General features: G+C 25.2%; 1 protein-coding gene across 3 annotated transcripts in view; it reads left to right on the top strand.

Annotated features, from left to right (window-relative positions):
- The window catches only part of LOC132923270 (autism susceptibility gene 2 protein-like), a 33,496-nt gene that overhangs the window by 2,171 nt on the left and 17,852 nt on the right, over nt 1-13,473 (top strand). For all 3 annotated transcript variants that reach the window (XM_060987141.1, XM_060987142.1, XM_060987140.1), the window contains exons 2-4: nt 12,366-12,596; nt 12,841-13,014; nt 13,084-13,119. In XM_060987141.1, the coding sequence (XP_060843124.1) occupies nt 12,366-12,596; nt 12,841-13,014; nt 13,084-13,119 (441 nt within the window). The remainder of the gene's footprint in view (nt 1-12,365; nt 12,597-12,840; nt 13,015-13,083; nt 13,120-13,473) is intronic.

Genomic DNA, 13,473 nt, shown 5'->3' with positions numbered 1-13,473 from the left:
AACTTAGCATAATATCCATGTATGTAGATAGCTAATAAGCCGAGTAAAAGGCTATACTTTATCTCAAGCATCACTGCAATTGAGACTGGTTCCATTATGGCAAGGTGTATAATATAGGAATACATAGAAGAACAAATTTTTGTCAGATCTCAGTATGTTCTTCCACTGAATAGAGTATAGGTTGGAACATATTAATTTATACTATTAAAAATATATATACATTAATTTATATATTTGGTATCTAATGAATTCAAAAATGATATATATCTTTTTGTATATATATATATTATATCCATCCATAGTAGATATTAGTAAATAAACCCATTACCTATAGAAAAACAATATGCCATTTCCTCTGTCATTGATCTTTTCTAAGATAAATCTTAATTCAATGGACAGTAGGTGCTTATTTAAAGTTTATAGTTATGTATTTATATAATTTGATTAAAATATCAAGTATGTAGTTAAGCAAGATAATGGTTAATCTAATTATCTATATTTGATTCAGTTTTCTTAATTTTGTTTATTGATAACACACTCTTTTAGTAAGCAAGTAAGCTAGTTTGTATTAATTACTTATCATAAATTTAACAATAACTTATTTAAAAATTGGAGGACATACCTGCTGTCAATAGTTAAATTATATTTAATAATGAATTAATATTTTAATGAATCAGAATTTAAGTAGGTATCTATCTATTTTATTCACCTGTAATAACCAAAATACAATTGGTTTCTTTATACCTTCGTTCTACATATTATAATCATAATTGTATATTCAATAATTATTGAATTTAAATTTGGCAGTTTAATTACATAGGTACTAGTCTTATTATTTGTTTTTAATTTGTGTATAATAATCGATATTAATTTAATTACTCGATTTAGGTATTTAAATTATTTTAAATTTTCTAATTGACATGAAATAAAAAAGATATTCTTACATAATTTTAATGAGTAGTATAGGTACTATGAATTGTTCTAGATTTCTCAATATATCTAATATTATTAATCATTAATTTGTTTTAAAACGTTTAAATAATTTTATTATAAAATACATCTTGATAAAATAAACATTTATATGTATGACAATTAAAATTATCTAAACATTGCTTCATTTAAGAGTAGGTCTACATAATATTAGAAATGATATTGATATTAACTTCTGACTATGTAAATAGAATTTAAAAAGATATATATTATTCATGTTTACATTGTTGGTTACATTTATACTGAAATTAAATTAGATTATTAGGTAACAATGATATTTTTTTACTAATAATCATGATAGTATTATTCAAATTAAATGATATAAAATATAGTTAGTATTTGATTGATGATAATGTTGGAACTAGCTATATATTTAACAATTTAACTATATTTATTATTGATCTTAAACAAAGATTAATGTTATACCTAGCCTTATAATAGGCACTTAAGGTCTATAATTTAAAATAATTTTATCAATCTTGATTACTCAATCAATTAGTTGATGTTAAGAATAATTAATTTGGAAGTTATTTTAAACTTTTCTAGCAATGTGAGATAGTTTTATGTATGAAATATAGTATTTTATTTATAATCTTGTGCTTAACTATGTTTCTAAAACTATGGTACAGTGGAACCTCAATTATCCGAGTTAATGGCGGGGTAGGGGGTTACACGGATAAATGAAAACCACGGTTAATCGAGACTTTTTATAATAGTGTAATTTTTTATTTTATTATAATTAGAAATACATAGGTACAATTTTATAATAATAACATTTTGAAAATTTTTATTTAATTATAATTAAAAGATATATACAATAATGTTATACAATTATAGTCCATACTTAATTTTAAATTTTTGGAAGAGTGAGCACGGTTAATTGCGAACACAATGATAATCAAGGTTCTACTGTATTTGATTTTTGATATTATTATCAAAAACCCAGGTGTCACGGTCATTTTTTTTTTTTCATTCCTTAGACATTATCATGACATAATATATAGAATAATAATTTAAATGTTATTCATTTTGTGAATTTTTCATTAAATTTCTTTTGCCAACTTATGGATAGAAATTTTTAAAAATGAATTCTTTATGCCTTCACGGTTTTGTATGTAGTATGTCCAACACTACTAGGTAGGTACTTTAGTTGATATAGTCTATAGGTATGTACTCTAATGTTAATTACCATTGACTTATTATTTTGTATGTATATTCTTTTAAATAATAATTAAGGCATTAAAAAAAATATTATGATTCAGTGATTAAAATAATTATCAACATAGCAATATTTGGTTTTTATATGAAGTTATTACTTATTAACCTATAGGCTATTAATATTTTAATTAAGACTCATAAATTATAGAAATTAAAATTGATAAAATATGAGAGTAAAAGATATATCATAAGCAAAAAAAGTGTGTTAGGTACTTAAGAATTCTATCTTATTATTTAATAGTACCCATAGTACCTATATTAAATATTATTATTTTTATTAAAAATTATTATAAAATTGATTTACATCTTTTAAAATGTTCTGCAGTACTACTAGGTAGGTGTATAAAATTACAATAGTATTGTAATAATCTATTAATTAAAAATAAAAATTCTAAATCATTTATGATGTTAGTTCATTTTAAATTACTTATTAAAATCTAACAATTTTTTTTTTATTGAAATTATTAATTTTTTTTTCTTAATTATTATATATATACAGGCAAACCCTTTTGATAATATAATAGTATAATGTAACTTACTTACTAATAAGTAATAACTACATATAATTACAAAATTATATATCCATTAGAAGAAAGATAACAAGTAAGTGGAGAGTAGGTATATATTTACAATATCAACAAAGGATCCATATTGGCTTAATGTATTGACTCCATAGTGGTTCTTTTAACATATACTTAGCTGAGCATATCGAGATAAAGAAAAGTATATGATAACAGGAGATGTAATTATCACAATATTTACAACTACTTTACTGAATATTTATATGTATTGATGATTGGGATGAGTGTTGATGAGCCACTGAACGACTTGGGCATGTCATTAACCTAAATAAATATAAATAATATAATGTATATGCATTTAATGTTGATTGTTCTATAATTGATGCTATAAAGAAGTGTTTTTCTGTTTTTTTTTTTGTTTATGTTGAAACAATATATATTTTATTATAATTATTATCAGCGGAATATTTTATATGTAGATAATTACTTAAAATATAAACACTCATTTTCTATACCATTTTTTAAAAAATCTCTTACTCTTAGTTTCTGAATGGAACTTTGAGGTGGAGAGTATTTGCAGAGTTATTTTACTTGTTTTTCTTAGAAACTTCTTTCTGGTATAGTAATTGGTCTAAATTATTCATAAGTCTTATCGCCTATCAATAGATTATTAACTTAACACAGATTATACTTCTGATTAATGATTATATTATATTATTATTATATTATGTTTAAAAATAATTATCATGAGTACAAATTGAGTATGCTTATTGCTTAGTTCCCCTAAATTTTAAATTAGCACCCATAACATAGTTTCATGTTAATTTAGATTTTAATAGTAACAGGCATTCTATCTATAAAATAATAATATAAAAACATGAAAAAAAAAATTAGAGTGACTTCAGCAACCCCAGTTTTTTCATTGAAATTGTGCCCCTGACAATTATATTACTCAATAATATGAAATTTTTAAAAATTATTTAGAAATAAATGTGAGAAATATCACAAATTTTGTTTAAACTAAACATAAAGAATAGTTCTATGAATAACATTTTAAGTAATAATAGGTAAACCACTATTCTGTATAAATGTTTGGAAAAAAGTTAGATAAGTGCCGATAAGTATTAGTAAATTAATATTATGTAGTATTAATTTAGTATTTTGGATATTATCAAAAATAACATTTTAAAAATAATAATAATATTTAAAAAAGTTTATTCACTGGAACTTCAATTTTTAGTCTAAAATTGTTTTAACTGTAATAATATCTAATCGAAATAATTAATCTAATGCTCTATATTTCTGGATTTTGAATATATACTATATAGTGTTCATAAAATATTATACAAATAAAAAATAATAAAATACTAAATATTTTTAGATGACTTTTATACAAATATTTAATATTAGTTATAATATTATATTATAACTTGAAAGTATAAATAAAAATAAATTAGTTTATACTTTTATAGTACAGAATACTCTGTACAGAGTCAAAATAAACAAGTTTTAGTAATGATATAAATAGTTAAGTATTAAGCTGTTTCAAAGTTTTAAACTAATATTACCTTTTGAAAATATATTTAAATAATAATTGAAGTTATATGTATTTTGAATTATACTTTTCATAAGTTTTTATACATTAGTACCATCGTTTATGTTAATTAATAATATAGATTGTTATTCATTATTAATTAGTAGGTAAAAGTACATACCTAGTTATAAGTTATTTTATGATTTTGAAATTTATTATTTATTTTATGTGTTTAAACATAAATATTGTTGTTGGTATAAATTTTTAATCTATACCTAATATTATATATTTATTTTTATTTATTAGAGTTTAGATAAACTACTAACAGTAATATAGTAAACAGTAAACTATTATCCTCACAATAACTAAAAGATTTTTGAAATTTAAAAAAACATACATTTTATTTATATATATCATAAACAGATAACTTATTATGTCAAATGATTTCTAAATTTAAGTAATTGCTAAACACACTGTTTATAAGTCTTTAGAATGATTGTATTGTTTATTATTCTATTGGGTATATGAATCCCAATTTATAATCCTAAATTTTCCTGTTATTTTTAAGCCCAAGTTGTTATTTAAATTTTAAATCTATGTCACTAATCACACATCTTTTTACCTTGTTAATGAGCTATTTAATTTAATTATTTTGGCTCAAAGATAAAATCAACAAGTTACTCGCTAAGCAAGGAAGGTTTAATGTAAATATTTTAAAAACATATTATTTGATAATAATATTCATAACAATGTTTAAAAAAAAAAAAATTAAAATGATATGGCATAGTTGAGGTCGTGAAAAAAGTTCCTTTTGTTCGTTTTTGTATATGATGTGAAAACTTGGAATCATGTATATAGTATAGTTAAGTTTACAGGATTTATGAAATTGATGAGTAATTTTTTTATTAAAATAGTGTAGGTATTGATAATGTAGTGTCATAATAGGTATCATTGTACCTATTATAAGTTTGTTTATTATTATTTCACAATTATGCATAATATTATTTTAATATTCTTTATGTAAAAATAAATTGAATTTTGTTCATTTATTTTTCGTTCTGTAATGTTTTGATACTTTGATAAGATACGTTATTTTGTATTATTTTAGGTAACTTGGAACTCGATCAGTTTGTTTAATGTTTTTAAGTTAAGTTGTTAGACTCGTAAAACCGTTTAATGTCTATATTAAAAACTTATTAGTTATTACTTTATTAGTAATAATGCACAGTTGTATACAACTGTACGAGTGTCGCCAGCAACGAAGGATCTCGATATCCTGAAATTTTATCCGCCCTATAGTGTTAAATTTTGCTTCCTAATCATTATTATGATACTTACAAGATATCGATTATTTTCTAATAGGGAAGAGAACTACCTGGCAAATTTCCCATTAAAAATAATAGAATTAATAGATTCTACGTTGTGTTGACTTGCTCAAACGTCACGGATAATGTTACAGTTATAGTATATTTCATTTGGATTAGTTATTCACTCTTACCCCACATTTTTGGTTATTACAACTTACAAGCATCACTCGAGTTAAAACAATATTTCAAGGTATAACATAATATATATATTGTTATTATAACAGTAGTGTAGTGTAACGTGTAATTTGTCGTCTTATTTTTTTTTCAACAAAAATCTTTGTTACCGTAGGACTACCGTCAAAAAATCGTAATCGGGGATATAAAAGCCTACAAGAAAACTCTTGCATGTATACAAGTGTTAAATATAATTATCTTTGAGACAGACGCATACCTATTAATCGCATTATACGGCTGAGAAATGAGATCGATTCCCGCGAAGAACACACAACTACACACACCTGATGAGGAAATAATTAAATATATATTATATTATATAAAAGAAAAAGAGTTATAGCTAGTTGCAATGTACGACTGTCGTTTGTATTATTAAACAGCCCGTGGATAAAGAGGTTGGGGTGAGAGGAGGTGATAATTTGTCCATGTCATGTTCATCCGTGCCCGTCGCGGCGGCGTGCTGCTCGTCGTTTTATGAACCCGAGCCGGTTGTTCCGACGCTAACTCCACCCACCACATCGTCGTTCCTTCCATCACAAACCTTATCGAACAAAAGCGATGACCGACGGCAGCAGCGGTAGTTCGGTCGTGGTCGGCTACCACCCGATCGATACATGCTTGCTGTCCGCTGAATCCGCCATTCGGTCGGCGGCGAGGAAAAGTCGGCAGCATCTTTTCCGCGTTGCTCGGGTGGCGTATGGTACACAAACTATACGGTTATAGCGCCACGTGATAGTCTAGACACGCGTTTGTAGTGTTTCTCCTTTGTTCCCAGTGGCTGCTGGTTTGTATTTGCGATTTCGTCGTAGTGTATATTATAACGATAATAATATTAGAATATTCATACTCATAGCAATAGGGTCTCAGGTTAATATCATAATATTACCCAGAATTTTAAAATATCATACAATTTTATAATTAGATGACGATCCAGGAAATGTCGTGATTTGTTTGAAGTTTGTTCGTCGCTGTCGTTAACATTACCGCGACGCTAATCGTTATTCGTTGTACTAATGTGAATTTGTGCTTATTAACGATGTTGTGTAGAAGACTCAATATTATTTCCATGTTAAAATGAATATTAAAAGCCAAATACTTCCTCTTATACTTAAAATATAAGAAACACAAAAAAAGTATATATTCAATATTATTTTTTTCTTGTATCGTTGGTTTAAATTATATTAAGTTAACTTACCAACTCGAATCTTTTATTTTTCCACATAACTGTTGGGCTAGGTTTTAACATGCTATATTTTATAACGACTTGTTTTATGTGCGTAACCGAGACGTTAAACATCGTTGGTACAAGACAGGTTTTTTTTAGAAAGAAGAATCTTAATGTAAATGTTAAACAGTTTTTTTTTTGCTGGCTTGAATATAGGTACGCGTAAAATTATTCCATTCGTTTATTCATTGCATATTAACTGGCGTGTTAGTTGAGTTTAACTCATAATTAAACCGAACTCGAGTAAATCCATACTCTTGTTGGGCTGCATTCTTGTCGACCTTCCACCGATGCAATCAAACTATTTTAAGCGTGGAAACCTTGTTAAACGTCAATAATAAGAATAGTAGGTATTGCAAAAACTATAATTTACTCCAACTATATAGTTGTTGATTATAACTTATGAGCTTTTAATAAAATATAAGCTTATATTTTAATTTAATAAAATCCATCAGATATAATTTTACAAATATCAAATAATAGTCATGTTATGATTATTATTATAAATAATATTTAAAAAGAGTGAAATAGTTTTTCCAATTTGTTCTTTTATGAAATTGTTTCTTAGCGTCATTTTATTATTTTAGAATATTATTGTATTATAATAGACATATTTTTGACTTGTGCAATATTCTATGAATAAGTTTATTATTCATTCTTAATAACAGATTTTTATTAGATAAATTAATTTTTTTTTCCGCTTTATATATTAGATTATGTTTTATAAACATTAATCTAAATTTATTATTTCATATTTGAATAATATTTAATGAAGTAACTTATTTTCAAAAGTATTTAAGTTAAGTATAAATACTTGACTAATTATACGGTGTTATCATTTATCATAGATCAATTAATTAGTAGGTACATAATTTTAAAACGTTTGATAAAAATAGATTTCAGTTAATTATTGTTTTAATTATTAATATGCCTATGGTTTATTTAATAATTATTTTATTATATTAGAAAATTTATTTTTAAGAAATATTTCGTATTATTTGTTTAAAAGTTAAACAATTACTTTTAAAAAACTAATATAACTGTTGTAAGAGATTTTTTTGTATATTTATGTAGGGCAATACGTGGTAAATTAAACTGCTAAAACCACTTGTATTTGTTTTCTTATTTTAAAATTTGGAGAGTAAATTATAGTTTTATTAAGGAAATAACTAGAGAGAAATGTGATTAAGTATTCGTCAGGTATGGCATTTCAAAAATGTATGCGACCCCAAGCACTTGTGAAATATGTTTATAATAGTTTAGTGGGGACTGGGTGTGAATAAATATGCTACCCTCATTAAAATACTCTTGGGAACTTGTTCTCATAATGCATAAGCTTTGAAGTAGGATATAAATTAAGTATGTATAATATAAATAAAACACTTGATTTTTTTTTAAAGTAGATGTTGAGTTGCATACCTACTGTTTATTCATTATTTTCCAACCTTTTGAAAAATCAAATGGTAGACTACTGGTTATACAAATGTATTTGTGCACAAAAAAGTAATAACAAAACAACATTATTCTATAATATAAATATTAAAGTATAAAAGGTAGTTATAACATCAAAATCACATTATATTTATTGAAAACGGTAATTAGAAACAGATAGTTAAATACAAAAGAATATTAATAAGTTATTAATAAATTATAAGGCTCGGGACTTATAGAATTTAAAATCTTTAAAATAAGCGCTTAAAAAAGCACTACAAAATATCATTATAAGTACTCAAATAAGTATTTAAAAAACTTAAATTTGAGCAAAAATATTTAATCAAAAAAAAACTTTGTTTTTACACGATAAAGTAGGTACTAGACATAATTTGTAACTGTGCTAAAAATAATATAATTAAAGACTACAAATAATATTGAAACAAAATGATTAGAAATACTTTCTAACTAAAAATTCAAAAAAAATCAATTTTTATATTATGACAAAATCAAATTTCACTTTCGATACATTATGGCTTATTTTTTTTTATAGATTTTCCTAGGGATTTTCTGAAAAATCCATAAAAAGTAGAAAAACTGGAAATAAGCATATTTTTAAAAAATCGTTGAAAAAAAGCAAAAATAAAGCACTTTCAAAATTCATAATTGAACGTGTTTTAATATGACATACACTTCCATAGCATTCTGCTACATTTCAAGTCAATCCATAAAATTAAGCAAATGCTTTAAGTCCCGAGCCCGGGTCATAAGCATAACACTTATAAGTCGTAATTGATATACCCGACCATCAGTTAAGTTTTGTCATTTCACTTGTACTACATCCAGTACAGGTAAAAAAATTAGTGTTAGTTCTTAAAAGTGTTGATTGAATTTTTTGTTGAGTATTTGTCTGGCACAATCGTAGATCCAGTATATATTTATGGGGAAGGAGGGGGGGCGTTTTGGATAAAATTAAAATTTCAACTCAAGTCTGATAAATTGGTATAAATACTATCTAATCTAATAGGCATAAGCGGCGCCAGGCTTCATGTTCTTGGTTGCAAACATTTTTGTAAATTTTCGCCTCCCCCCCATAAAATATTATTATTATACCTATATACTGTACTATATTATATAACTACAAACTTTAAGGTTCATTATGTCATATAATACTCGAAAACTCAGTTCTCTCAGAATCTATATAAGTGTTATTTGTAAAGAATTTTTTTTCGATTAGAGGTGTCATTGCTATAATTGAAGCTCTCCTTCGAAATATTTTTTTTAGCTATTAATTCGCAAAATTGTAACATCACATTCTCAATTTTATTTTTAAATTCTGTTTGTTATTAATAACTTTATTATGAATACAAGATAGTAAAAATAATCTAAATCAAACACTGGCACTGATTTATCATCAAATCTGTACGCGAGGAAATTAAGCCATCTAAAAAGGAATACATCTTCAGGAATATATCACAATCGGTGAAATCCTAATAACCTCGACTATCATAGTGTTGAATCGACATTATATAGTTTTTATATAAGACAATTATATATCCCGTACTTTTCGAATTTTTAATACGAATAAAAACAATATTTATTATGACAAACAAGCGTTCGATTAACGACTAGCGTTTTGTCGGTGACCGATAAAAAAAGACATGACCGAAACGCAATTAGCAAAACAATATACATTTTATCGGCTGCCGAAAGCAGACTCCTAGATTTCACCAGAGTACTGAAGGGGGAGGCTATCGACTCTCCTCTTCCCCTTGGATCTACGCCTGGTCTCGCATCACTGATCAACCGGCTAGACGCGAATAATTTTGGTATACGATAGTATAGATATTGTTATATTTACAAAGCTAAAGTAAATTATTGTATTTGAAAAACGATTTTTTTTTTTTTAAGAAATAGGTGTACTTTTTATGTTAAAAATAAAATAAAATAATTTCCCGGTTAATAATTCTTATATTACCGGTCACTCTTCTTGCTTTTCTTACCGTGACTTAGGATATGTATGGGTATACATGGTTATTTTAAAAGTACTTAAACAAACGTTTTATTTTTACTACCCTGAAAAATATTCACGGTTTAATGCACTCATAGTCGAAAACAAAACCTTCTCGTCTAGGTCAGAATAAATTAACGCAAAAAAGATATATACGATTTTGAAATATTTTATTATGTAAAATAACTGACGACTAAAGGGTTCAAAGACTAGGTTTTTTTGGTCTTCAAATTGTTTATCTTGGTTGCACATAGTTCATCTTTATGTAAGTTTGAAAATATTGTTTTATTTTAAGCAGCACTGCAGTATAAGCAATATATTAGAAAACGTGGCTATTTAAAAATGTGATATACGGGAAAGATTTTGAAAACTTGTATCGTTAAGTTATTATAGGGTAGTTAATGACTACAAAGGGAGTTTCTGCATTAATCAATGAGTATAATTTATATTTCTTTTCTAAAATTATTTTACGATCACACAATGTTTGAATTAGATGTTATAGCAGTTATAGTAACGGAATCATGTCAAATATAAACATTTAAATTTTAGATTCCTTGTTAAACTAAAAAAAAATCTTTAACTAAATATTTAAATCGTTGTCCGAAATATAAAAGAAGGTACGTGCCCATGATACGTACTCAAGTTTAGAGTATTAGTGAGAGGTGGAATGAAGTAGAACAGGGGTCCCCAATTAATATTTTTGAAAGGTCCCATTTCGCAGGCCATCAAAATTCTAAGTATATGATATTTACATTATTATTTAAAAACCAATAATATTTAACAAAAATAATAATTTACAATAATAACACATATAATGTTGTCGTAATATTATGTATTATTTATTCTTTGTCTGCGGGCCGGATAAAATGTGTTCGCGGGCCGCCATTTGGTGACCCATGAAAAAGAAGATAACAAACACTGGGAACATAATATTTACTATAAAAAAGACTTGGTGAAAAGAAAACTGATGAAAATATTGAAAAATGCTGCAATGTGTGATAGTGGCGGGAAGTGTATTATATACAAGAGTAACATAATTAAATTGTACAGTTATTAAAATTAACTAAATTTTATTATAAAAATGAAATCTCGCTTTTAAGTAGATAATGCGTTTTCGTATTTACTACGTTGGCATCTTAATTCAACTTATGAAGAATAAAATTTATTTTCCATAAAAATGTGTAATGAAAAGTATATAATGTATTGAATTATTTAAATTAATGTTATGTTATTTTTATAATGTGTAATATTGCCATTTTTAATTTTATCTTACTAGTTATGTATTGTGTGTATATATTTACATTAATATAATAAATATATGTTAGTATAATTATTTACAATATTATCTTATTTTATTAAAGAATTTCTTTATAAGATTACAAATTATAAATTCTATATTAGTACCTATATATTAACCAGGATAGGGATAAGTGCCTAATACTTATACATCTATTACTTCACTTTTGTATATATAGACAGTTAATAAAATATATTTTTTTTTAATTTTATTATTATTAGATAGAATTCAGAATTTAATGCTTAAAGATATTTTATAATATTCTATAATAATGTAATATGGTATTGTAAATAATGATACCCACATATACTAATTTTATTAAGATTTATTCATATATACATAAGCTATATAATTTATAACCAATAGTCAATAATATGTGTAAAAAAAGTAATGCTAACTAATGGATATTAATTGCAATCAAAAAATTTGGATCATATTATTTCATAATTATTTAAAAGTAATGTATATTAGATTTTTATTTACTGTTAGGATTGAGAAAAAATGTTTTGCTATGTGTTGTGATTCAAAATTAAAGGTTTAATACTTGTATGTAAATATTTTAATAAATAAATATATGCTGATGTTTACATTTTTTAGAATTGTGTGCAACAATGTTTGGTGAAGAGTGCAGTGACTCTTGGGTTAGATCCATCATCTCAAAGCTTTTTACACCGAAATCATCATAAACATCACCGAAATCATGCACATAACCACAATAACAACAATCATCATCATGACAGTAATTCCAGTACTCCAGTTACACCAGTTAAACCAGAATATAACGTTCCCAGTCCTCCTACAACACCTAATAATTTTAATCATAATAAGGTAAGTCAGACAACAAACATGAAACTAGGAAGTTAGTACTAATTTGTAAATAAATACATTATTCTGATTTTGAAAAACGTAAATATTTTATAAATACTTACAAATTAAAAAAAAAAATAGTCATAATTTTTAAGAAAACAATTTTAACTATATGATTTTATGGATAAAATATTTTTCCAATAAGTTTCATTTGTGTTACAATTTCTCTCAAGGTTAATTATATGAATGAATATTTTTTATATAGGATTCGTCGTCATTGGATTTAAAACACGACAGTGAAGGAGGAGACAATGATACTTCTGTTGTACATTCAAATTCTGTACAATCCTTTAAAAGGCCATCTGGCAATAAAGTATCTACATCGTCACTTAGCCAGAGTGGTCAAAGACGATCAAGTTCAAGGGAACGATTCAGTGATGTAAGATCAAAATATTTACTGTTTTATTCATTTTTAATTACGATTAACACTTTTTATTTTATTTTATAGGCGAGTAGCAATTGTAGTTCTGGCAGAGGGTATATTGTAAGTTGTATTTATTATTATAATTACTTTTAATCGCGCGATTTAAAAATATATATTTGGTATTTTAATAATTCAATCATATATTCTTAGTAAACAGTGTACTTAAGAATATGAGATCTGTTTATAATAATATAATTTATTAAAAAAAATTCTTGTATTCGAATTTAGTGAGTTAATTTTTAAGATTAGGTAATTTAATTTTAAAGTATATTCATTTTAATAGACGATACATAATATATTTATAAGTAGTGTGGGTCTTTTAACTAATTGTTTTTTATGTTTATCTCTTTGCATTTTGACTAGAAAATTATTAGTATCTTCAGGTACGATCTCAGCAGTGTGGTCCGAATATAT

This window comes from Rhopalosiphum padi, chromosome 2 (assembly GCF_020882245.1).
Source record: "Rhopalosiphum padi isolate XX-2018 chromosome 2, ASM2088224v1, whole genome shotgun sequence".
NCBI classification, from domain to species: Eukaryota; Metazoa; Arthropoda; class Insecta; order Hemiptera; family Aphididae; genus Rhopalosiphum; species Rhopalosiphum padi.
Note: the sequence above shows the minus strand (reverse complement) of the source record. Positions and strands in the feature narration are given on the sequence as shown.